We start from the raw sequence: 26,361 nt of genomic DNA on the forward strand, positions 1-26,361 counted from the left end.
AGCTGGCCGTGGAACTGCAGGATTCTCAAGTTTTAACCTATAAAATGAGTAAAAGTTCAAAATGCTTTTCCTTTTGTAGGTTTGGACAGAATATTAAATTCTATAAAAGTCATAATATAGAGAAACTGAGTAAGAGCACAGAGTTCATTTGGTTCAGTACCATAATTTTATAAATGAGTAAAATAAGATTAAAAAGTCCGAGGTGTCTAGAGCAGTGGCTCTCAGCCTTCCTAATGCTGTGACCTTTACTGCAGTTCTTCTTGCTGAGGTGACCCTCAACCATAAAAGTGTTTTCATTGCTATTCACAGCTGTACTTTTGCTACTGTTATGAATTGTGATGTAAATATCTGATACGTGGGATATCTGATATGCCACTGCTGTGAAAGGGTCATTTGACTCCTCAAGGGTGTCGTGACCGCAGGTTGAGAAGTGCTGATGTAGCCGGTCACAGTGTAGTTGACAGCAGACGCCCATGGGTTCCTATGATACTAGAGACGCCCATGGGTCCTGTGATACTAGAGATAGAACTCAGAACTAAGGCATAAGGGTGTTCTCAACATTTTAGTTTTACTTTGTGAAAGATATTTCAAGAGCAACTATTTCTTGGCTATACCATAGAGAAATCATTTCTTTGAGAAACTCTTTTCCCGCCCTAAGATTTTGTGTTGGTTTTGCACTTCTTACCCAGCTGTAAGAGCATCTTTATGTCAATCCCAGCGGCATAGCACACAATGGATTTTCTTTGTCTCCACAGCATGGTTGCATAACAACTTTGGTTGGACTTTATCTTTCACAATTAAAAACACAGATTTCAATAAACACATGTTCTGTTTCCTAGATGTCTCCTGAAGAAACAGTTTGTAAATACTGTGGCGTCAGCTACCTAATTCTACATGAATTTAAGGCTATGGAAGAAAAACTGAAAGCGGTGCAAGAAGAATTGAAATTTTATCAAGGAAGTATAGAACGAGAAAAGAGACTTCAAGAAAAGCTGCAGTCTCTTAGCCAGGAGTTTGAAAAGTATAAAACTGACAGCGAATCCAAGAAGGAAAGGTCGGCCTATGTTTCCTGTCTCTTACTTAGTTTCAAAGCAAACAGTAGATTTGGGTGGCGTGGTGGGAGCCAGTAATTCCAGCAGTCAGGGGCCTGGGCAGAAGCACTGAGAATTCCAGGACAGCGATATATTTCTCTCTATCCTTTGCTGTGCCTTTGTTTACCTTTATTATAAGTAAATTTCTGCTATATTTGTAGCTTAGTATCTTTTGATAGGTATTTAACAATAAAATAGTGTGTTCTGTGATTTTGCCACTTAAACGTATACACTGGGATCATTGCTCACCCAACATTAATGCACACACCTCGCTCTTTTCTGGGGAAGTGTTTTTGTTAATTTTTATTTTATAGATGTATCATTATTTATCATTTCACTTTTTCATATCAATAATATTTCTATTTATTATTATAGGTACCATTTATACTTATGTGCCTTTAAACATATATTTTCCCCTAGAACAAATTCTCAGAAATAAAAATAACAAAAGTAAATTTCAGTTTACATTTTTGATGATTATTAAACCAAAATGTCCTTTGAGAAGACAGCATTAATCACGTTTGACTAAGTATTTAGGAATAGTCTATCTTTTATACCTTTTAAATATTAACATCCTTCTTTTAGTCTCCTACATGAAAAAGAATGTTTCCTTCTGGATATTTAGTTTATATTTCATTTTTGTTAATGGAGAGTTCTTTAAATGTGGAGATTGGATATATTTCTTCCTTTTTTTTGATTACCTGCACACATAAAGTGTCCAATTTTCCACTGGGTCATGTGTTTATAGGAGTTTTATTGTTTTGAGGCATGGTCTCACATAGCAAAGGTTGAGCTTGAACTTCTAATTCTCCTGCCTCTACTTTCCAGTGCTGGCGTGTGTCCCACAGCAGGTTTATGTGGTGCTGGGGGGATCACACTAGGGTTCTGTGTATGCTAGGCAAGCACTCTACCAACTCGCTATATCCCCAGTCTATGGCGTTCCTAATATAGTATTGTTCTTAGACGTTTTATGTGTTAATGTTTCCTCATGGTTGCTGATCTTTTTGCCTTGTCTTATAATTTTTGTTGTATGTTTTTTGTTTTCAAAAGTGTGTCAAATTCTGCCAAGGTTCTGTGTCATGCTTTACAGCCTCAGCACAAAGGAGCTCATTGGAAGAACATACAATGGGAACCTGTTGGAATAAAGGGAACTTCAGGTCCTCTGACTCTATAAGGGATGGGAGACAGATCTTATTGAAGTCTTTTTTGCAGTACATCTCTTTCCACCCGACTCTCCGTTCTTGTTCTATTCCCTTCAAGTCTGAGCACGCATAAGAGTTTCGTTAGTTTCTTTTGAGTTTTGTGTCTATCCTGATCCCCTCCTCAGTACCCTGAGAAGGAAGAGCTTTGGTCATCAATTGTATGAAGACTTTTATAGCAAAGGAAGAGAGATCACGAAGAGAAATTAGATTTTTGTTATCAAAAAGGGAGGTGTAAATCTGACAAGAAAAAAAAACCCGGTACTGGAGGGAAAATTGCAATAATCCCAATTTAATCCCGCGTGGTATTATCTTATAAAACTGTGTGGTATTATTTCTTAAAACTGTGTGGTATTATTTTATAAAACTGTGGTATTATTTTATAGTATTGCTTTAGAGTCAGCCATTTGGTCTATTTGCAGTGAATTATTATATATGATGTGAGGTAGATCTTTACTCTTATGTCTTTTCTTGTTTTCCAAATGTCTACTTTGTTCTCCTGACATCTTTGAATAAATATGTCCTCCTTTGTCCCCTAATGTGAAGTGCAGCTGACACATTTCTAGTTTAATTTGGACCCTTGTTTGGTGCTGGTGGTTTACTGTCTCCCAGTCATTCAGATAACTACGTTGTCTTTAGGATAGCGATACTGTGATGCTTTACTGGACAAGTCTTCTCTTTTTTAGTGTAGAGTATCTTGTAGAATTCTAGAATCGGTTATCAGATTTTATGTTAAGATTTAGACTGCGGCTGCATTTACTTTCTTAGAGTAATTACATATCTTCAGATTTGATATTTTTATAAAAATTTTTCTATTTCCCCTCTAATTATTCAGTTGTTCTTAAAACTTATCGACAAAATTTTATAGTTTTTATACATTTGCTTAATCCTTGTCAATAAAAATTTATATTTACACATTTGTATGTAATTATTACCATTATGAGGAAATGAGATATTTTTCTTCAGGATGTGTTCTAATATTTCTGAATGCAAGTAATTTTTATACATTGATTACATATCTATTTCCTTTGCTTAGTTTTATTAGCTATACATTTTTCAGTTGGTTTTCTTGAAGATATATATATGATATGCATAAAACCCCATCAAATCATATCCAATGAGATCTTTGATTTCATTGCTCTTCCTCCTTACCCCTCCCTCTGGTACAGGGAAGTGCTAAACTCGGAGGTGCATGTGTCTTCCTTCTCCTCCAGGGTGGACTTGTCTGCTGTCTTCCTGCACTTTAGGCTTTTAATGATTCTGTTTATCTGTATGAGAAAGACTTCTGTTCCTTCCTTTTTTAAGGTTCAAATCAAGAATGATTTTTGCACTTTAATGAGTATTATTTATTCCTCTTCCTTTTGTATGTTGGGGTGATCACGTGATCTCTTCAATGTTGGTTAGGGTTTTTTTGTTTTGTTTTGTTTTGTATGTCAGTCAACTTGAGAAGACAAAAGAGGGAACTAAAACTTCGATGTTCCCATCAGAATGGCTTGTTAGGCAAGTCTCTTAGGCGGTTTCTCTACTGATGGTTGATGAGGGAGGATCCAGCCCACAGTGGGTGGTGCCACTCCAGAGCACATGGTCCTGAGCTGTGTAAGAAAGCAGGCCGAGCAATCAGGAAGCATGAGTGAGCCTTCAAGGCCTCTGCTTTAGTTCTTGCTTCCAGGTTCCTGCCTGAGTTCCTGCCCTGACTTCCCTGGTAATGGACTAAATTATAAACTGTAAGCTGAAATAAACCCTTTTCTTCCCCAAGTTGCTTTTTGTCATGGTCTTCATCACAGGCAGAGAAAGCAAACTAGAACTGTGTGTTTACAAAGTCTCCTCTAGCCCATGTTGGCTTCATTATGTTAACCAAGCTTGACTTTGAACTCCTGATCTTCCTTCTGCCTCCCATGCCTGGCTTTAATTTGTTAGTGCAGTAAATAAGAACATGTTTCTTTTTTTTTTTTCTTTCTTTCTTTCTTTTTTTTTTTTTTGGTTCTTTTTTTCTGGAGCTGGGGATGAACCCAGGGCCTTGCGCTTCCTAGGCAAGCGCTCTACCACTGAGCTAAATCCCCAACCTTTTTTTTTTTTCTTTATTAACTTGAGTATTTCTTATTTACATTTCGATTGTTATTCCCTTTCCCGGTCTCCGGGCCAACATCCCCCTAACCCCTCCATCTCCCCTTCTATATGGGTGTTCCCCTCCCCATCCTCCCCTCATTACCGCCCTCCCCACAACAATCACGTTCACTGGGGGTCAGTCTTAGCAGGACCAAGGGCTTCCCCTCCCACTGCTGCCCTTACTAGGCTATTCATTGCTACCTATGCAGTGAACCCAGGGTCAGTCCATGTATAGTCTTTAGGTAGTGGCTTAGTCCCTGGAAGCTCTGGTTGCTTGGCATTTTTGATCATATGGGGTCTTGAGCCCCTTCAAGTTCTTCCAGTTCTTTCTCTGATTCCTTCAACGGGGGTCCTGTTCTCAGTTCAGTGGTTTGCTGCTGGCATTCGCCTATGTATTTGCCATATTCTGGCTGTGTCTCTCAGGAGTGATCTACATCCGGCTCCTGTCGGCCTGCACTTCTTTGCTTCATCCATCTTGTCTAATTGGGTGGCTGTATATGTATGGGCCACATGTGGGGCAGGCTCTGAATGGGTGTTCCTTCTGCCTCTGTTTTAATCTTTGCCTCCCTATTCCCTGCCAAGGGTATTCTTGAAGAACATGTTTCTTAATAAGAAGCTATACTCATATTTTTAACAAAGAGCATTTTGATCTGGTGTATTTCAGGATTTCCTAAATTTTGTGTGTTTACCATCTATATACATATACATACACACACATATGTTTGCATGCTGGGGACAAAAAATATATATATATATACACATATACACATACATATATATAGTTTGTATATACACAAATATATACAAATAAATATATAAATTGTCATAGCAATAAGTACTGTGTACTATAAGTACTCTATACTAGTTTTCTGAGAATAATCACTTAGATATATGCATTTCTTTGAGCATAGTAAGTATAAAAGCATTACTTTCCATGAGAATTAAATTGAAAGTTAAAGAAGAAATATATAATACTGGGAAAGGTAGCGCATGCCTTTAATCCCAGTGCAAGGGAGGATGCAGTGAAACTACCAAACTAGGGGCTAAACTGCGAAGGCCTTCTCTCACCTACAATGAACAGCAAAAGTGTGTCCAGGTTTAAGGAGACATGTTGCGGCAGTGGTGTGTGTGTGTGTATGTGTGTGTGTGTGTGTGTAGTGATGGTGGTGGTGGTTGTATATGAGCCAGAGCAGCCTGCAGACTAGCCTGAGGGCTTTGATTTGTTGCAGGCTTGTTTGCATCAGTCAGGAGCTGCATGCCCCATTGCTGGAGGTAGTAGGAGCAGATAACAGAAATGATGGGTTTTCCTGACAAACAGAAACCAGCTTGACAAGATTTCTGAGGAATGCTGAGTATAGGTATCAGTCCTTCTATTTACTGGGTCAGAGTCCAGAGCTGAACCCAACTATCCTTTAGGACAATATCAGAAGCCATTTTAAAGGACCACGTCTGTCCTAACACTCAGCATTAGGGAGGCAGAGGCAGGCAAATCTCTGTGAACTTGAGACCAACCTGGTCCTATATAGTGAATTCTGGTATATCAGGGCTATGTAGAGAGACCCCCCCTCCCCCAAAAATCATTTATGCTAGTAGGGATGTCTAAAAGTTTATGAATAATTGCTTTTCTGATAGAGTGCTGACTTAGTTTTTAGTATTTTAAATAGTTTTGCATATGCATGTGTAGGTGACGCTGTTCTACAGCTTTCTCATGGTACAGTGTCTACACTGGTACAATGAGCTGCGGAGCTCAGGCAGCCCTTAAACTGGCAGGTGCCTGCCTTGGCCAGCCCAGGAATTAATATTCCTGTACTACCGTGTAGTCTGCACCAGACCTGTTATCTAACCCATGAATTGCCTGTACCTGTTTTGTAAACATTTAGTAGAAAAATGTGTTTTCTTTGGGTAAAAGGTCTATGATGACCCATTTTGTTTCCTCCACCATTACTGCTTTTTATTGATTTTTAGCCCTTTCTTATGCCAATTTTAGAAATTGTTATTTTTCTAAACAATTATACACACTGGTATTTCAAGTCCCTTCATGTTTAGTAATATTATAGCTTCTTTTAAATTTTCTTTTTTTAAAACAAAAAAAAAATGAATTTAGGGCTTTGAGAATGCCTGGCAAGTGTTTAAAACAGTCTTGTCTATTTTCTTATTGTCAAGTTTCAGTAGTTGGTTATATATTTTAGGAAGTGTAGAAGCCCTATATCAGATATATATTTTGCTATTATTTTCTTCTAATATGTGGCTTGTCTTCACTTTCTATCTTGCTTTTGTCAATAAAAGTTTTTAATTTAGTGAAGTCCAAGCTATAAAAATCAATTAAGTAAGCTGATGATAGTAATTTACCAGCAGGCTAGAATGCTATGTATCTGGTAAATTCTGCTGTTTAGAATCGTCTTGGAGGAAGCGGCTGATCACAGCTGCTGTTAATTTCAGAGAATTGAAGAGCCACATTATCTGGTTATCAGAATACTTCTGTTCAGGATTTCCTTATAGGCTTAAAAGTCTTAATTTCTAATCTAGGCATAATTGCACACTCACACACATTGGTCAGAAAGACAGAGAGCCTGTGTTCTCTATCCTAACTTCCATGGCACTCGCCTATAGGACTGTAGCTTCCCTTGGGCACGAGGTCAGTGGTACAGGGTTTGCCTTTGCCTAGGCTCAAGATTTTCTTCTTAATTTTTCTGGGCTGTGAGTTCTTCATCTGTAAAATGGTCAAAGAATAGACCATTTCACAGGAATGGAAGGCAGATTGCTTAATGCCTGGGGAATTCTCACTCTCCTTTTTGTTCTTTCTATGTTTCTTTAAGGTTAATGACATGGTGTCCATGGTAGTATGAATGAGAAATGACTCCCATGGGCACAGGTGTTTGAACACTTGGTTCCCAGTTGGTGGTGCTGTTTAGGGAGGTTTAGGAGACGTGGCCTTACTGGAGGAGCATGTCTGTGGGCTCCAGCGTTGAGAATTTGAAGCCCCACACCACTTCCAGTTTACTCACTCTGCTTTATGCTTGTAGTTGAGGATATAAACTCTCAGATTCATGTTCTGATTACTATGCCTGCCACTTGTTACTATGCCTCTCCACCATGTTGACCCTTGTCTATCTGAAACCATAAGCCCAAATAAACTATTCCTGTCTTGGCCATGGTATTATCATAGCAATAGAAAAGCAACTATATGCTGCCTTTCTACTCTTGATAGTATTACTTCCATACCTACTTTCATTATTCAAACATACAATGATGTCATGAGGAAAGTTCCTGGTTGAGAAATCTGTAGATATCAGTGTTGATTGGTGAGTCTCTGCCAAGGTCAGCACACTTCTCACATCATGATGTTGTCACTTATCTAATCAGTGCCTTACACACACACACACACACAACCTAGATATTATGCTATATAATATGTGTATACTCTAAAACACATGTTTATCTTATATTTATGTATAGTATAACCTAATACAGACATGTGTTATATATACATTTATATGTACACACATATAGCTGGTTACTTCAGGAAACTTGTAAAACCATCTTTGTGGGAACTGTGTCTAGGATGGGACAGCACCTCTTTGGCAGCTATTGATGACTCCAGTCTGGCAAGTGGCATAGTGTGTTTGGGCTTGAGTCAGTGGCCGTTACTGGCTGTTATTTCCACAGAGAAAATTGTAGAGCTCACTTGGACTTTTTCTCTGTCACCTGTTTTTGTCTTCCCATGCTGTTGTGCCATCGGTGTCCTCCTGACTCTTTTCAGCTTTTCCTCTCACAGAAATAGTCTGCTCTTTTTCATCCTGACTTTTCATTTGTTGGTGTTTTAGTTACTTTTTCTGTGGCTGTGGTAAGAAAATACAAATAACTCTAGGGAGAAGGGATTATTATGGGGTTGCAGTTTGAGGGTAAAGTCCATGATGGTGGGAGATCCTGGTCACTCTCCCTGCAGCCAGGACGCAGAGGATGATGAATGCTCATGTTCCTCGTTGGGGTGCAGTCTAGGACCCAAGCTCTGTGGAAGTTTTACCCACACTGAAGGGGGGTCTTCCCCCCCTCAGCTAACCTAACCCAAATATTTTTCTCCAAGGTGATTCTAGATCCTGTCAAGGGAAAATCTGTAGAGGAATTTTAAGCCAGCATCATGGCTGCTCTGGCAAGGGATCACATCCAAAGATATGATCCAGATGGAATGCAGACTTGTCCTGGATTACAGGATGATCTGGCTGGAATACAGACATGCCATTAGTATGTACCTTTAATTCTTAACATGAAATTTGTATAAGGAAGCAGCCATTTTTGTCTTTCTTTTTTTTTTTTTTTTCGGGGCTGGGGACCGAATCCAGGACCTTGCACTTCCTAGGTAAGCGCTCTACCACTGAGCTAAATCCCCAACCTGGAAGCAGCCATTTTTAAAATGTGTAATTGAGGGGCAGACAAAGTGACAAATCAGGGAAAGATTTGACAGAATGTGTCAGAGATAGGATATACTCATATGAGACAGGAAAGAGAAGCTACTTAAGAGCAGAGAGAGAGACAGAGAAAAAGAGGGAGAGCAGGGTGTGTGGTGTGGTGTGGTGTGTGTGTGTGTGTGTGTGTGTGTGTGTGTGTGTGTGTGTGTCTGTGACAGTTTTACTAGGACAGTTTTACAGAGACAGGTTGTAGAGGGAACAAGCTAAACCAAGGTGAAGAGAGAGTGAGCCAGAGAATTAGAAGGAGCCAAAAGATTAGAAAATATGGGCAAAGTTAGTATGAGACCAAGCAGAACAATTCAGTCAGAAGCCAAGAAAAGCCAACTGAATCAGTCTGGTTGGAAGATTAGATGGTATGGAGGCTAGAAGCTTCCAAGCCTAAGCCTAGGGGTAATTAGAACAGAGAAGGCAATGCTCTGGGCTCAGCCTAAGCCATGTATTTGCAGAACTTGGGAACAGCTCTCATTACTTCATCTGAGGAAACAAAAGCGACAGTTACAACAATCAATATAAACTACCAAAGCTGGATCACATAAAGACAGCTTGTAAGCTGTCATCTTATCCAATTGTGGTATTTCCTGTTTTCACCTTTTTTATGTCTTGAATGTATATCTACTTCCTAGTCATGATCTGTTTGGACATCTACAAGCCTGCTTCCATGACTTGTTGCCCCTGTCCTAACCAGTTTTTACTGGCACTCTAGATGCTCAAGTAAAATGCACCTGGTCATTGCACTCTGCTGCTATACCTGCTGCACGTTTATATTTTCTTTAGATGAAACACAACTATTCCCCCTTTTCATGGCTTGGCTGAGGTAACAGATCCTCAAGAAGGCATTTGCCAATCCTGGTGTTTGCTGTGACTTCTTTTGTTGTCCCTTTATGGTGGTCTTTGGATATACTTGTTTGGTGTTTACATTTCTGGTTGCAATGCAAGTTCTAAGAAAGCAGTTTAATTCTTTATATTTAGAATAATGCCTAACATCTAGTAATATTCAAAGGATAGTCAATTGATTCACTTATGAACAGGTATGAAAGCATGTAATGGCTTACCGTGGGATTCTCTATCATCTGCTTTTTGTGGGCAGCAGAACTGAATCTTCATTGTGCATTCTTCACATCTTCCTTTGAAATTAACAGTGGCTTTCTGAAAAGATCTGAAATGATATGTAAGTTAAAGTCAGTTGGATTTCCATAAAGATTCTCACTGTCCTTTTCCTTACATCACAGGTCAAGATGAGGGACATTCACCTTCTTGCAATGGTGCGGTTATTGTAATATTAACAATGACATTCTAATAAAAGAACCTTACCCTCTAACAACATCATATCTCCCTGCAACTAGCCCTGAAATGCCTCACCCTCAAGGCATAATATAAGTAATATAATATAGTTACTTTATATATATTCAAACTATTTTCAGATATTCACACTGATTACCTACAGATTTTTTTTGTACCTAGCATGTAATATTTTGAGATCATGGATTGGTAATTTCTGGATTAAGGGTTAAGTAGGTTAAGAGGTGAGTAGATAGAAGGGGAAATGGGAAGATACACAACAAACAGTGTTCTGTAAACTGTTGGAGAAGAGATCATACATTACAGACTTTTGTATATTCCTTTCTGGGACCCAACTTTATCAACTGGAGCATTGACCTTTATAGGGTAGCTGCCTGATACATGTTTGCTTATTCACTCTCTTTTCTACTTTTGGAGACATGATCTTACTGTTTAGTTCAGGCTGGTCTTGAACTTGCAGTGATCCTCCTGCCTCTACCTCCTCAAGACTGGAATTAGCATGAGCCTGCTGTCTCTAAGAATTGATGATTATTGTGATGATATTACCTGCAGTATGAAAAGCTTTTTCATTAAGGAGGAATATAAACTCTAGGTTAATTTTGTATTTGAAAAATGAAATCCCTTAAGAGAGTAGGCTTTGGATTCTCATAGTTTAGAGATTTATACATTTGAATCAATGTGTGCTATATCCTTTTAAGAGAGTAAATTATTTGTTTATATTTTATGTGTATTCATGAGTGCCTTCATGTATGTATGTATGTGCCTACTGCCTTCACAGGCGAGAGGAAGGCACCAAAACCCCCTGGAAGTAGGGTTACTGTGAAGTGAGCTGCCTGATGGGGGTGCTGGGAATTGAACCCAGTCTTCTTCAAGAATAGCAAGTGCTCTTAAGAGCTGATCCATCTCTCCAGCCCCATGATAAATCCTTGATAACTCAGAAAACCAAGTATCTTTTTAAAAGAATCAAGGATATCTATTAGCAAATATCCCTTCCTAGTACAGAATTTTCTTAAATGAACGCGTACTAAGTAGGAGATTCTCTGCAGAGATCACTTGCTATAAGTGAAATTACCTCTATAGTTCAATTTGGAATGTTTTGAGAGAAAATGGAGGTTCTACTAATAATGATTTGAGCAGCAGGCTTAGCCTGAAATTGTATTGATAGGCCTAGATTTAAGAAAATAACTAATTTCTATATATAAACAATATAATTCTGGCATAAGTTTTACTTAATATGAGGCCATTCTTGTTCAGTGTGTTTACAGAGCATTTTGTTGTTTGTTTTTTCCCCCTAACCAAAATAAACTACCCATTTCATTCTTTCCTGGTGGTTATTTATACACTTCTAGAGCCATCTTCTACATGATGTTATGTCTGGTTTTTGCAACACATAGTGATGTCCTTTTTGATCTCCTATAGCACTTAAGAATTGAAAACAGCTGAGTAGTTGAGTGGCTTTCTGTTTCTGTTTCTGTTTTTAGTTGGAGTTTCTATTGTGATAAAACACATGACCAAAAGCAATTTGGGGAGGAAAGAATTTATGTAGCTTACATATCCTGGATCACAGTCCATTGAAAGAAGCCAATATAGGGACTCAAGGCAGGAACCTGGAGTGGGGAGCTGAAGCAGAAGCCATGGAGGAAAACTGCTTATTCCCTTGCTCAGTCTATGTTTTTATACTATTCAGGATCATCTGCCTAGGGAGAGCACCACCTACAGCGGGTAGGCCCTCACATCAACCATTAATCTAGAAAATTCCCTACAGACTTGCCTACTCATGGAAGCCCTTTTTTTCAATTAAGTTTTCTTCTTCCCAGGCATGTCTATGGGTTGCGTCAAGTTGATAAAAACTGATCAGTGCAGTCGGTATTTGCTAAATCTTTTAAAAAAAAATTTGTCAGAATTTTTAAGAATGAGACTGAAGGTCTGGAGAGATGGCTCAGTGGTTAAGAGCACTGACTGCTCTTCCAGAGTTCCTGAGTTCAATTCCCAGCAACCACATGGTGGTTCACACCCATCTGTTATGAGATCTGATGCCCTCTTCTGGTGTGTCTGAAGACAACTACAGTGTACTCATATATAGTAAATAAATAAATCTTTAAAGAAAAAAGAATGAAACTGAGGCTTTATCTTTCCTTGTGTTTTCTAAAAGGCCTACCACATTATTTGCCAGTTGTCACATGTTTTGTATCATATTATAGCTATGTGATTAAAACACACATGAATCATGAAGCCAAGATTTTCCTACTGCGTTTCACTTCAACTTTACCACTATGCATAACTTAGAAATGTTTATACATCTCCTGGAAGATACTCAAGCTTATGTATTATATTCTGTACATTAAATAAGTTGTATGTCAAGAAAGAAGAAATGGAAGCAATATGTCTCTTGCTGTCATCTGTGTTTTCTATTAACACTAAATGCATGTATGCCTTCAGATGGCTCTCCGCCGTGAATTACATCATTTGCACTGCTTTTAAGATGCCTCCCGGCTCTTCAGATTCTGTTTTCAGCATGCAGCCTCACTTACAGGGGATCCTGTCATATTTGTATTCAGTAAATGTTTAGAGAGCTGTCTAAGGTGTTTGTGAAAGCTGTTTCTTGCTTTGCTGCTTTGTGGATCCAGGTGAATGCCAGTGACATTGGGAAATGTCACTTGACTATAATTCAAGATTGAATCATAATAATTTCCTGGAACTTATATTCCATTTTTCTATGAATTAGCATGCACTTTGTCACCTGTCTGTGACTGCTCCTCGGTTTTGTCATTGTCTGTCCTTTGAAAAGAAGGCTTGTATTTTACCTGCTGCCAGCAAGGGGCCACCTTGTACAATGACTGTTTGACTTTGGAAAGGATCAAAAAAGCACAGAGATTGGAAACATAGAAAATTATTTATTGATACTTCACTAGAATAAATCATTGATAAGATATGACAAAAAGTTAGGAAGAAGGGAAATGCATATTTAAAGCAAAAACAGCAAATGCAATTTCACTTTATCATGAATATACACTTTTGTTTTATACTTATATAGGTAACCTTAAAACTTAAGGACTTTGCATTTTTTTAAAAAAAAGACTTGTACATGAGATAAAAGTTAATATAACTCACATTTATTTTCATAGAGAATTTTTCTTTTAAGTGGGTTTTCTTTTTTTCTGTCTATAATTTATTTACTTCATGTGTGAAAATTTGATCATGTTTTACAGTTTCCCAGTTACTCCACATACTATCCTACCTCTTTACCCACCCAACTGTATGTATGTCCTGTTTATCTGTCGTCTTTTTTTTGATAAAAGATTTTTTTATTTTTTATTTTATGTTCTTTCTTTGTTATTGGATATTTTATGTATTTACATTTCAAATGTTATTCCCCTTTCCCCCTTCTCCCATCCCTCTTCCCCCAGCTCTGTCTTTTAAAACAAACAAAAATGAGAAACACATACACACAAACCCTCCACAAAACACAGAAATGGAAATCAAAGTAAGCAAGGAAAAGACCAGTAGGACAAAAAAAAATCCTAAACAAAGCAAAATGAGACAAAAAGTCTAAAACATTCCCGTTGAGTATGTTCTGTCTTGGCCAGCTACTCCTGTGTATAAGGCCTGCCCTGAAGTGTGGCTAATATACCCAGAGACTCCACAGGAGAAAACGCATGTTTCCCTTTGCCAGCGATTATCAATTGCAGATAGCTTCTGGGTTAGGGGTGGAGCCTGTGCCCCCTTTCTCCTCTCAGTGTTAGCACTCCATCAGACCGGAACCTGAGCAGGCCTTGTGAGTGCTGCCGTACTCTCCAAGAGTTCATATGTGCATCAGTCCTGTTGTGTCTGGAAGACAGTTCCCTTGGAGTCCTCTGTCACCTCTGTCTTTCAAACTCCTCTCCTATAGACACATGAGTAGGGTGGAATTTGATTTGATTACCCATTTAAGACTGAGTGCCTCAAAGCCTCTTTCTGTACATTCCAGTTGTGGGTCTGTGTGCTAATTCCTATTTACTACATGTAAGAAGAAGCTTCTGCGATGAGGGTTGAACAAGGCACTGAGCTATGGGTACAGCAGTATGTTAGTCATTTTATTTCTATGTTCCGTTAGCAGAGTGATTGTATAATGTTATGTTTTCCTGTAGGCCCATGACCTCTCTAGTCGCAGGTTCTTGGCACTTTAGCGGAGTCAGGTATGGATTCTGTCTCACAGAGTGGGTTAAATCCAATTGGAAGGTGGTTCGTTACTCCCGTGACACTTGTGCACTGTTGCATCAGTTAGACTTTCAGGCAAGCCACTCTTGTAGGTTGCAAGGTTAGGATAGGAGATACTGGTAGCTGCTTTTGCTTCTGGGAGTGTGTAGAGTAGCTTCTAGTGCTATGAACGCTAGTCAGTAGAGGTGAGCTTTTAGACAGACACCAGCTCCATTTTTCTGTGTTTAATAACATCTGGAATAGGCAGCACAACGTGCACTATTTGTCTTTTAGGGTCTGGGTTGCCTTACTCACTGTGACTTTTTTTCCAGCTTCATCCATTTACCTGCAAATTTCATTATATTTTAGTAGCTGAGTAATATTTGATTGTGTAAGTGTTCCACATTCTCACTCTCCATTTAGTGGTTCATGGATATCCAAGTTGTCACTTGTTTCTGGCTATTATGAATAGAGCCACAGTGAACGTGGATGAACACGTCTTTCTGTGGCTGGATGAAAAGTCCTTTGCATAGAGTGCTATAGCTTGATCCTGAGGTAGAGGAATTCCCAGCTTCCTGAGAAACAGCCACCCTGACTTTCTGTGTGGCTGTCCGCATCTCACCAGCAATGGACGACTGTCCCCACAGCCTCACCAGCATGAGCTGTTACTTGTTTTACTGATCATGTCCATACTGACTGGGGTGAGGTGAAATCTCAAAGTAGCTGTTGTTTTTATTTCTTTGATGGCAAAGATCTTGAACACATCTTTAATGTTTCTTAGCTGTTGTGTCTCATCTTTTGAAGACTCTATGTATCTAATTCACTTTAACTGGGTTATTTGTTTTCTTGATGTTCCATGTTTTTTGTTTGTTTGGTTTTAGTTCTTGACATAGTTCAGATCCTAAACCTCCGTTGGATGTATAATTGGTAAATTTTTTTTTTTTTTGGGTAGACTGCCACTTTGAATGATGGTGTCTGCCATACAGAGGCTTCTCAGTTTCATGAGGTCTCTCCTATGAATGGTTTATATTAGTGCCTGTGCTAATGTTGGTCTGTCAGAAAGCCTTTTCCTGTGCCAGTAAATTCAAAGCCATTCCCTGATTTCTCTTTTATCAGGTCTGGTTTTATGTTGAGTTCTTTGATGCATTTAGAGTTGAGTTTTGAACAGAGTGTTTAGTACCAGCACCATTTTTGAAAATGTTTTCTTTTTTCCAATGTGTATATATGGCTTTCTTGTCAAAATTCAGGTATGTCTGGGTCTTCAATCTGATTGCATTGTACATGTTTGGGGTTTTTGGGGGAATACTATGCTGTTTTTACTACTGCGGCTCTATAATGCAACTTGAGATCAAGGACAGCGATGTGTCCAGCAATTCTTTTGTTTATTCAGGACTGTTTAGCTGTCCTGTTTTGTTTGGATGTGGAGTGTGTGTGTGTGTGTGTGTGTGTGTGTGTGTGTGTGTGTGTGTGTGTGTGTGTGTATGTCCATATGAAGCTGAAACTTGTTCTTTCAATTTCTGTGAAGAATTATGTTAGAATTTTGAATGAGGACTGTGTTGAATTTGTAGATTATTTTTGGTAGGATGGCTATATTCACAGTATTAGTTCTACCAATCCACGAACACAGGAGATCTTTTCATCTTCTGATACCTTCACGTTTTTTATTCAATGTGAGGTCTTGAAGTTTTTATTACAAACCTTTTACTTTCTTGGGTAGAGTTATTCCAAGGTATTTTATTTTTTGAGGCTATTTTGAAAGATGTTGTTTCTTTAATTTCTTTCTTAGTCTGTCGTTTGTAGGAAAGCTGTTGATTTTTGTGTGTTAATATGAGATGATTCCTATCCCTGATGTTGAGGTATGTTTCTTGGATGAAATAGAAAGGTGGATCCTACCTTCTAATTCAGCCTATTAGTCTGTGTCTCCTTATTGAGACCACTAGTAGTAAAAGTTATAAATACTCAGTATTTATTGATGTTGTTACTTTGCTCTTATGGAGTAGGCTTTCCTCCCTTTTGATTTGATGGTATGGGATTATTTTTTCATTGTGTCTTCTTGGGTGTGTGGTTAACAGCTTCAGATTGAAGCCTTCTTTTAATGACTTCTGTAACACTGGTTTAGTAGATAGAAATTGTTTAAATTTGGTTTATTGTAGAACGTTTTTCTTTCTCTGTTGAGTGTGATTGATAGTTTTCCTGGTTCTAGTAGTGTGGCCTGGTATCTATGTTTATAGAGTCTGTCCAGGTATTTTTGCCTTTCAAAACCTCCATTAAAAAGTCAGGTATCATTCTAATGTACTGATTCTCAACCTTCCTGATGCTGTGACCCCTTAATACAGTTTCTCATGTCATGGCAACCTCTAACTGTATAATTATTTTTATTCCTAGTTCATAGGTGTATTTTTGCTACTGTTAGGGATATTTGTGTTTTCTGGTGGTTTTTGTGGGGTTGTGATCCAGATGTTGAGAGCTGCTGTTCTAGTGAGTCTGCCTTTATGTTACTTGGTCTTTTTCTCCTGTGGCTTTTAATATTCTATCTTTGTTCTATACGTTTAGTGTTTTGATTATTATGTATCGTGGAGAATATCTTTTTTTGTGCTATTCTTTTTGAAGTTCTTTATGCATCTTGTAATTTGATAGGCACATCCCTCTTTTAGACTGGGGAATTTTTCTTCAATGATTTTTTAAAAATATTTTCTGTGCTTTTGACTTGGTTTCTTCTCTTTCCTCTATCCCAATCATTTGTAAATTTGGTCTTTTCACAGTTTCATGGATTTCCTGGATTTTTGTGCCTGGATTTTTTTTTCTTTTTGTTTTTCCTTTTTTAGATTTAACATTTTTTTGACAGACATATACATTTCTTTTACCCTGTGTTTAAAACATAAGGAATGATTTTAATACATTATATTAGTATACTAGTTTTTTCTTTTATGCAATATGACTTATATTTAGAAATACATTCATAAACACTGCCAACATTTTTTTTTACTGTCAACATTTTTAGGTGTTTGTGTAACCATCAGGATGGTGCTTTGAATTCTTAATCCTCCACTGAAAAATATTTGAATGATTAATATATTTTAAAGAATATATTGATGAAAGTCCCTTGTATTTAGTAGTGAGCAAACATAACCCATATAAGATAAGCTTTAGTTCCACAGTTGATCTAATTCAGAGTCATTTTTACCAGTTAAAACATGAAAGCATTTAAACTATGGTAGATGGATTGTGCTAAGATCCTGGTACTAGTGTAATTTTTCTGTGCTTGCCTCTGCTATTTGAACAAAATTTCAAAGAAATGTAAGTTAACTCATTTGAAAATGATTAGTCATTTTTCTAATTTGTTCCAGATGATGTATAAACCTTTGAACAACTCAAGGAAGTCGTGTTATCCATACTCTGTTATTAGTGTTTGCTTAAACTCATGATATAATGCTGGGTATTATGGTGCATGCCTTTGAGTCCAGCCCTTGCGTAGTAGAGGCTGGCAGATCTCTGTGATCCTGAGGCCAGCCAGGGCTATGTGGTGAGATCATGTCTCAAAGAAAAAGGCACACATCCTCCCATAGGGAGCATCATGGAATGGGAAGAGTGTCTCTTTTCTCAGTTTAGGGTGCTGTTTAATTTGTGGTTTCACTTTTTATAGTTCTTTGCCATATTTAATGAAACTATATGAATGAACTCAATTGTGGAAGAGGTGTTGAAAGAGGACCAGGGGTAGGGGAAGTTTGGACACAGGTAGGACAAGGCCAAAACAGCAGTTGGTGAGCATTTCTTTTTTAAAATGTGTAATGGGAATAGTAATAGTGTAAAGCCAGTTTTATCAATGAAATTCACGTCAGCTGCATGTTCAGCCTTTTCTAGAGCATTCACTACAGGGACTAATGTTAAATGCATACTATTCCCTTACTAAGCCACATGCATGCCTGCCATTTAGGTTTCCTTTACCTTTTCTTAGTAACTTTGCTTTTGCAAAATAAATAATTTTATTAAGTGAAGTTAGTAGCCTTCTTCTGTGTTAAGTTTTGAAGAAGCACAGATGGAGAAATAGAAATGCATATATTGAAAGTGTCTGGTAAGAACTAGCCAGCGAGGGTGGAGGGTTGCTGGCTGGAAGAGAGCTAACTAGACATGCTGTGTCTGCTGCTAATGTTTTTCTCTTTCCCTGGCCTCTTGCATTTAGACCATCTTTATTTTTTTCAAGTTATCTGTTAAAACAGCATTTTCATGGACTATCTACCTACATAATTCTTCCTGCAGTAGTCTCAGGTCTTTGTAGCATCATTGTAAAACAAGTGCTTGTATTAGTATTTGAAGAGAGAGAGAGAGAAAGAGAGACAGAGACAGAGACAGAGAGAGACAGAGAAAGAGAGACAGAGACAGAGACACAGAGACAGATAGAGACAGAGACAGATAGACAGACACAGACAGACAGACAGACCAACAGAGAGACAGATGGCATGGTGTGGGATTTTGAAATCTTAAAACCCATTTCCAGAAACACATCTTCTCCAACAAGGACATACTCACCTCCAACAAGACCATGCTTCCAAATCCTTCCAAACAGTTCCTCACCTGGGGACTGAAATATATGAGCCTGTAGATGGCATTCTCATTCAAACCACCACAACCACTAAGGGCTCACAACCGACTGTAACTCAGTTCCAGGGGACCTAATGCTCTCTGTCCTCCCAGGGTGCTGATGAGTACAAATTCCCAGAGGCATACACATATACACTTAAATAAGAATCCTTCAAAACTGTCTATTACCTGTCTTCTTTTAAACTTTACATTTTCTTTAAATTTCAAATGAATGAAAATTGGCTATTGAATCAAATCTCAAACTGTTGCTGAATTAGAAAGCAGTCACTTGGCCCAGGGTGGTGGCACATGCCTTTGATGCCATCACTTGGGAGGCAGAGCCAGGTGGATATTTGAGAGTTCCAGGCTAGCCTGACCTGCATTACAATCTCAAATGTGCCTAGGTTACACCAGAAGACATTGCTTAAAAAGGAAAAGAGCAGGGGGTAGAGAGATGCTCTGTATTTAAGAGCACTCTCTGCTCTTCCACAGAATCCTGGTTAGTTTCCCAAAAACTACATGGCAGCTTACAACTGTTTGCTATTCCACTTCCAGAAGATCTGATCCCCTCTTCTGACCTCCATGGGTTCCAGTCAAGCACATGTTGTACATATAAACATGCAGGCAAAACACTTAAACACAAAAAAAATTAAATTACTTTTTAAAAAAGCAGCCACTTTCTGGTGAGAGGTAGTGATCTATGCCTTTAGTCCAAGCACATGGGAGGCAGAGGCAGGGGGATCTTTGTGATTTAAAGGCCAGCCTGGTCTACAGATTGAGGACAGCTAGTACTACAGGAGTACACAGAGAAACCCTGTCTTGAAAAAACAAACAAACAAACAAACAAACAAACAAACAAAGTCTGTCACTTTCTGTGGCACCTAATTATAATATTGGCCTGGTCAGGCTCCGTGGCGTGAGGGCTACAGCTAGGAAGATTGTAAAATTTGTAGCAAGGATTATCCTTAAAACCCTGTTTTGTCTCATATAATTACATTTGTATTTTGTTTGTTGTAGTGAAGCAAAAGGAACAAAAGCTAGCCTTTTCAGCTTGCCCTGAAACCCAGCAGCAGACACCCCATACCTCCTGTTTCCTTTCTCCTTCTCAGCTCTGAAATCAGCTTGGAAGCAGAGGCCTGAGAGTGATCCTCTGTGGAAGCTGTTAGTGGTCTGTCAAGCATTTGGGTCTGGGGCTGGGGAGAGAGGCTGAGGACAAACCCACTGGGGTGGATTCTGAAAGCACCCTGTGCCCCTGTAAAGAGATATTTCAGTGAATCACCACAGAGGCCTTGCCCTCTGTGAACCCCTTGAAACCATCTTTTGGGAACTGGTTTAACTTTGCATTATGCCCATAACATGAATGGTGTTTAGCTCCATCCAGCCGCTCACTTGCTTTTTGCCATGACAGTGCTCCTTCCTCCTGAGTATCTGTCACTTCCCACTGGCATTAATTTAATCATGTCAGAAACTAAAGTACAGGCTATCCGATGCTATGCAGGGCCGTAACCCAAGGTTCAAAATGAGAGCAGAGTGCAGCCCAACCACACAGTAGGAGCTGGGTAAAGATACCCTGGCAGCACTCAGATCACAGTTTAGTCATTCGCTGACTGGGAAGCCTTGTATGGTAGCTTTCTAACTTACCTTTCTGTCTCCTCCTGCATCCGTCAGAAATATTATCTGTAGCTGATAGTAGAAATATTGCAGTGTTTAAAAATGGCAGTTCACATATGTTATTAAGCACAGTGCCTGGCATTTAGAAATGTTCAGCAGTTTATTTTTGTTATTGAATATTGTTATAAATGTCTTTTTAGTTGTACAGAATTGATTTGAAATATTTTGTTTGTAAAAGCTGGGATTATAGCCCAGTTGATAGAGTGCCAGAATGCACAAAGCTCTGGTGTTGTTACCTAGTGCTAGAGAAAGTGGATGTGTGTCACTAACATTTCCTCTGAGGGGGAGAAGTGAGCAATGTCTACTTCATCTATGATCACAACAAAAACTGAGGCTTGACACTGCCAAGTTCACTCTAGGGAAACATTGAAGCGCTCTCTCTCTCTCTCTCTCTCTCTCTCTCTCTCTCTCTCTCTCTCTCTCTCTCCTTATTTGGCTTCCTTACCCATAGATGAGGTGGCTTTTGGTGCAGGTGCCCTCCCTGCAGCAAGCTGCACCTGAGAAGCCATTACCTGCAGTCATGAGGGCTTCCCCATAGCTGCAGAGTGAAGACTCCTCCCCTAGTCTTCCCTGTCTTATACACTTCTAGCCCCTCCCAAGGCCACATGCAGTTAAGGTAGAATTGGGTACCACTGGGCTAGGGAGTAGCCTGATGCTCAGGTGAGAGTCTTGTGTTCCCGGGAGAACAGTCACAGCAGCACAGAAGCACACAGCGGTTATCCTGACATCGGGTAGTGGAATAGGAAGTTTAAACAGTTCCATGTCATCCTCATCTGCAGTAAGCTCAGTCTGGGCACATGAGACCTTTCCTCAAATAAAGTGAAAGGACAGAAAGGAAAGAAAAGTAGACATTTCTAGTCACTTCTGTACCTGCAAAGAAGTATCAGCAAGCATAACAAGCGTACGTGAACTAACTTTTTTAAATGCCAAAGTAAAGGCAATGATGTTTGAAAAGTCGCAGCTCAATTGACTCCTTCAGCATCGTATAACCTTTCAGCTCTGTGGCTTCCCCAAATCCATCAACATCAGAATTTGACAGACTGATAGGATATTATATAAATCAGATGCAGTTCAAGTCCATACAATTCATAAAGTCCAGACAACAAAGTACTATGTGATTTAATACTTCAAGGATTTGCTTTAATAAGCCCCTAAATCTTGTGTTAGCCTTTTAGCTATTTCTAACATAATTTACATTATTTTTCTGAAGTGGATAAACAGAAATGGTTTTGATATATCTGTCATAAACCATGCACACAGATTCAGTGTGGCTTTGGTTCTGTTGTCTGTAATTCACCACCAGTGCTTTTCAGTCAGACACATTGTGAAGTAGCCTCATATTTATCAGCCAGTTCTAATGTCTTTCTGTACTGCTGGTTGAGAATGGTCCAATCTGTCTGCTTTCCTTGTCAGAAGGTAGAAGAGAAAAGAGCAGCAAGCTTGGATGCAGACAGTCTTCCAAAGCCGTGTTTCTATATAACATTCAGACCAAAGGATTCATGGCAAAGTAGTTGAGCATCCTTTTGTGTTTGTGTATTCGATGATATTTCGACAAGATTGTGATTTTGGAAGATAATAGCCCAGGATTACTTAAGGGCAAGAAAAAAGTATTTTTGTTTGTCTTTGGGGCTACATGATTCCATAGTCAATAAATAAATACTATAGTATAGGCCCAGTGCTATCTAGTTTCTCAGAGTAGAAAAATTTGAGGATTTATTATTACTTGTTTTAATCTGGACAAGAAAAGAAAAGATTTAAAGAGCTTTTAAGGAAGATTTGTGAAGGATTGTTTAGGTATTGGCAAGTATCATTCCTGAGAATCCTGGCCATCATTCTAAGAAAACAGGCTGGAGAGCTGGCTGAGCAGTTAAAAAGCACTGACTGCTCTTCCAGAGGTCCTGAGTTCAATTCCCAGCAACCACATGGTGGCTCACAACCATCTGTAATGGGATCTGATGCCCTCTTCTGGCATGCACCATATATGCACACAGAATACTCAGACATTAAGTAAATAAAATAAAATAAAATAAAATAAAACAGTTAAACCAGTGAGGAATTCTTGACACCTCCCAAAACTCAACTGGGGCATTGCTTAGTGGTTTATTTTTGTTCTTTTTAAAAATAACAACTATAAAAAATCAACAACTATATAACTTCTTGAAGGGGCTGGAATTACACACATCTGTTGCCTGAGGACAGGTACCAAGATAAAAGCTCTAGTCTTTCCAATATTAGTCTGTAGTTCACATAACTACAGTCTTCTCCCTTCCCTTGAGGAGTGGATACAACTTCTCTTCCTCTCCCAGGGAGATCTGTCATTCTCTCCTGGCCTCTGTAGGCACTGGGCATTCACAAGGCCTGAGTACATTTACGATGATCTGAATGGATGGATGGATGGATGAATAAATGAATGAATACATTTTAAAAGGAATGAATTGGTATTCTCAAATGGACAAGGACCACTGAACTCAAGATTGGTTTTAGCAAGAAGGAGAGAGGAGTGGAAGGAGGGAGGCTGAAGACAGGTCTATAAGCAGCTATGTTATATGGAGGGTAGAAAGTAGGTTTTTGTCAGTGAGAACATATGTGAAGTCCAGTGTTATAGTTTTCTTTCTTATAGTTTCAGGAATGAAACCAAGAGCTTTATATGTGCTAGACAAGAATTCTACCACTGAACTACATTGCCATGCCAAGAGATTTTTAAGAAGATGAATCACTAGGGAATGAATTAATAAATGAGAAATAATGAACATGACACAAATATTCTTGGGCTTATAGTGTAAGTGGAAGTTTATTTCTTGTAGAAAGATCTTTCTGAAATGAAGACCTGATTCCTTCTTTAGTCACCCTGGAGTCTCAAGGTACTGAGGAAGCAATGCAAGTCATATCTGACAAACATAGCCTTATTTTCACTACCTTTTTGTCACTGTCCTGAGGCAGTGAACCCCCACACTCCAGTCACTGCTGCTCTGGAGTTGCTCACTTGTTATGTGGCCTTTTCCTTCCCTCTGACTCTGATCTCTATCGCTTTGTGTCCTTGACTGAGTCCTCTACTCAAACAACTGTTTGCATTTGATGTTAGTCCTCTCCAGTCACCAGCTGCTCTTCTGTACTGAAGTTCATTGATGAGTGGGCAGGTGCATAATGCTCTCGAGATTGAGAAGAAAAAATTAGGCATAGGATTTAGTGTACCTTTATAGTCAGATCTATTACTGATAACTTCCTGTTTGAAATGAAGAAACTATCCAGAAACTTCCAAGCAACATTTCTTAACTGACTTGTATTTCTCAATAGAGCTCTTTGTGGAATAATGGAGCTCTGTAAGGCCTGGATATGTAGGGGACTCTATCCTTGAGAGGCTCTGGAATTCTAATTATACCTTGGGCTGTCAAAGGAGCTTTCACTTTGATATTCTTGAGTGTAGAAATATAAAAAAGTAATGACATAGTCTCTGTCTTTAAACTGACGAGACCTTTCTGAGTGGGAGTCTATAGTAATGGCTCTTGAAGTGCACCACTTGGGCTTTTTGGCTGCTATCTGAAGATCAGATGACTCAGACTCTGTGAAGTTGACAATGTTATGATTAAGGGTGTGAGGAAACCCTGCTCCTTAGCACATGATATTTCTTCTGACTTGGTATTACTAATTTCTTATGAGAAAAACAATAACATGAGATGTCAACAAGACAGTATCAACAGAGTTTTAGGTTATAGGTATGTCAGTTGGTCTAGGGAGAGTAAACATTCCCCAAATCTTCCAAGTTGGGATACATTGGCTTTCTCTTTCCATATCCAACAAGTGGGCCAGGAGTGCACTTAAAGGTAGATGTGAAGGATCAGGGGCTGGAAATCAAGAAGGTTTGAAGGCTGTGCCTACGACTTTCTCCTGAAACTGTAGGAAAAGGAAATCTTTGATGGAGCAGACTCCATCATGGGCTGAAGTCCCCACCGGAGTTGATAGCTTATGTACACAGATAAAAAGCTCTGCAGGACTCAGTAAGAGTCATATCTGCTCTTCTTAGGAATACTAGGGATGCGTTCACCTTCTTTCCTCCTTTATACTACCTAGATGGGAGTAACATTTTAAGGAAAAATCAGTTACATGGAATTCTTAGAAAATTAATAATGGAAGAAAGCATTTTATTTCAACATGTTTCCAAAAAGATCCCCAAGAATGTCATTTGAGAAAAGTGTTCTCTGGTTATATTTTGTTTGAAAAATATTCCATGTGTATGCCTTCCTCAAAACTGGAAGTATTAGTAGGGCCTATAGGGCACGAAGGCTGTGCTCCTTAATGGATTAGTAATGGTCTCTAGTCACCCGGAGAGCTCTTTTTCTCCCAAGTGAGAACAAGGCCTGATATGGACCAGAAGAAGCAGGTTTCCACTAGACAGTAATGCTGCTGACACCTTCATCTTGGACTTCCCAACCTCAAAGCTGTAAGCAGTTTCTGTTGCTCATAAGCTACCCAGTCCATAGTATTTTGTTATAGCCCCCAGGCAGATTAAGGCCAATATTAATAGTAAAAGTTATGGAAACACTACAGAAAAGCAGCCCACTATTCCAGTTTTACTGAGTTTAGAAGCCATTTTTGGCCAGCTGGGCAACACTAAGAGAAGGTTAAAATGTTAATAAAGCATTCTTTAATGTCAAAGCTGAGGAGAACCCTCTTACAGAGGCAAAAAGGAAACCGACTGGAGCTGAGATTCCTCAGCAGGCTTTAGCGAAAGAACATCAGTAAAGCCTTTGTGTGAGCTTTCCACACAGCTAAGGCAGCATCTGGGGCTGCTGTTATGTCTGCTTCTCTTGTGTTAAGGGGAAGGAAGCAATGAAGGCCTCTTGTCAGCTGTGAGATGGGAGGTGCTGTCAGTAGGGTAGACTTCAACTAATCCCAGATGAGAAATGACTGCATTTAAGACAGTCAGTTTTCTCTTGCATTCAAACATTTGTATCTTTATTTTTTTTTCTTTTTTCTTTTTTTTGGAGCTGGGGACCGAACCCAGGGCCTTGCGCTTGCTAGGCAAGCGTTCTACCACTGAGCTAAATCCCCAACCCCCATTTGTATCTTTATAACTGTTGGGATAAATTGATTTTTTTCTATGATTTTAACCATTCTCCTCTGACTTTTTCTTTGTCTTCCTATATATTTTAATATGCAAAATAAAATAGAATTAATTTATCTTAAAGAAATTATCAAATGAATGATAGGCAGGCTTACTTTCTTAACTTTCACAGAAAAAATATTTTAACTGGTCTTTGTATGAATTACTAAAACATGTAAAATCTGGCCAAATTCTAGAGCTAGGTGTGGTGGTAAACTATCACATGGGATCATGTGTGGGCCTTGAATAAGGCAGCCGCTTCGTGACATTAAGATTGTTGGGAGGACTCATTGTTTATCAAGTTTATTTTTAAAGACTTGAATTTAATGTAATTATTGTGGTCATGGTACATGTGTAGAAGACAGAGGACAGCTCTGTGGAGTTGGTTCTCTCTTTTCAGCTTCACATGGTTTCCAGAGACTCAACTCGGTTTATCAGGCTTAAACGCTCAGGTGGCAGGCTCTTTACCTTCTAAGCCATCTAAATTACTTGAGTTTTAAAGATAGAGAATCTAGACTTTTTTTGTAATAGTAAATTTTCTTCCGATCACATTTTATTTTTTGTAATTAATGAATATCAATTGTACATTCTTTTAAGATCTATTTTTTTAAATTGTGTGTATAGGTGTTTTGCCTTATATACATCATATGAATACAGTACCAGAGGGCATTAGC

At 38.8% G+C, this 26,361-nt stretch overlaps 1 protein-coding gene across 14 annotated transcripts in view; it reads left to right on the forward strand.

Annotated features, from left to right (window-relative positions):
• Lekr1 (leucine, glutamate and lysine rich 1) overlaps positions 1–26,361 on the forward strand; it is a 176,721-nt gene that overhangs the window by 16,861 nt on the left and 133,499 nt on the right. For all 14 annotated transcript variants that reach the window (XM_087626828.1, XM_087626818.1, XM_087626812.1 and 11 more), the window contains 1 exon segment: positions 840–1,054. Coding sequence is in view for 11 of the 14 variants with exons in the window: in XM_087626818.1 (XP_087482944.1) it covers positions 840–1,054 (215 nt within the window). In the remaining 3 variants the exon portion in view is untranslated.

The sequence above is a fragment of the Rattus norvegicus genome, chromosome 2 (assembly GCF_021556685.1).
Source record: "Rattus norvegicus strain SHRSP/BbbUtx chromosome 2, alternate assembly SHRSP_T2T, whole genome shotgun sequence".
Taxonomy (NCBI): Eukaryota; Metazoa; Chordata; class Mammalia; order Rodentia; family Muridae; genus Rattus; species Rattus norvegicus.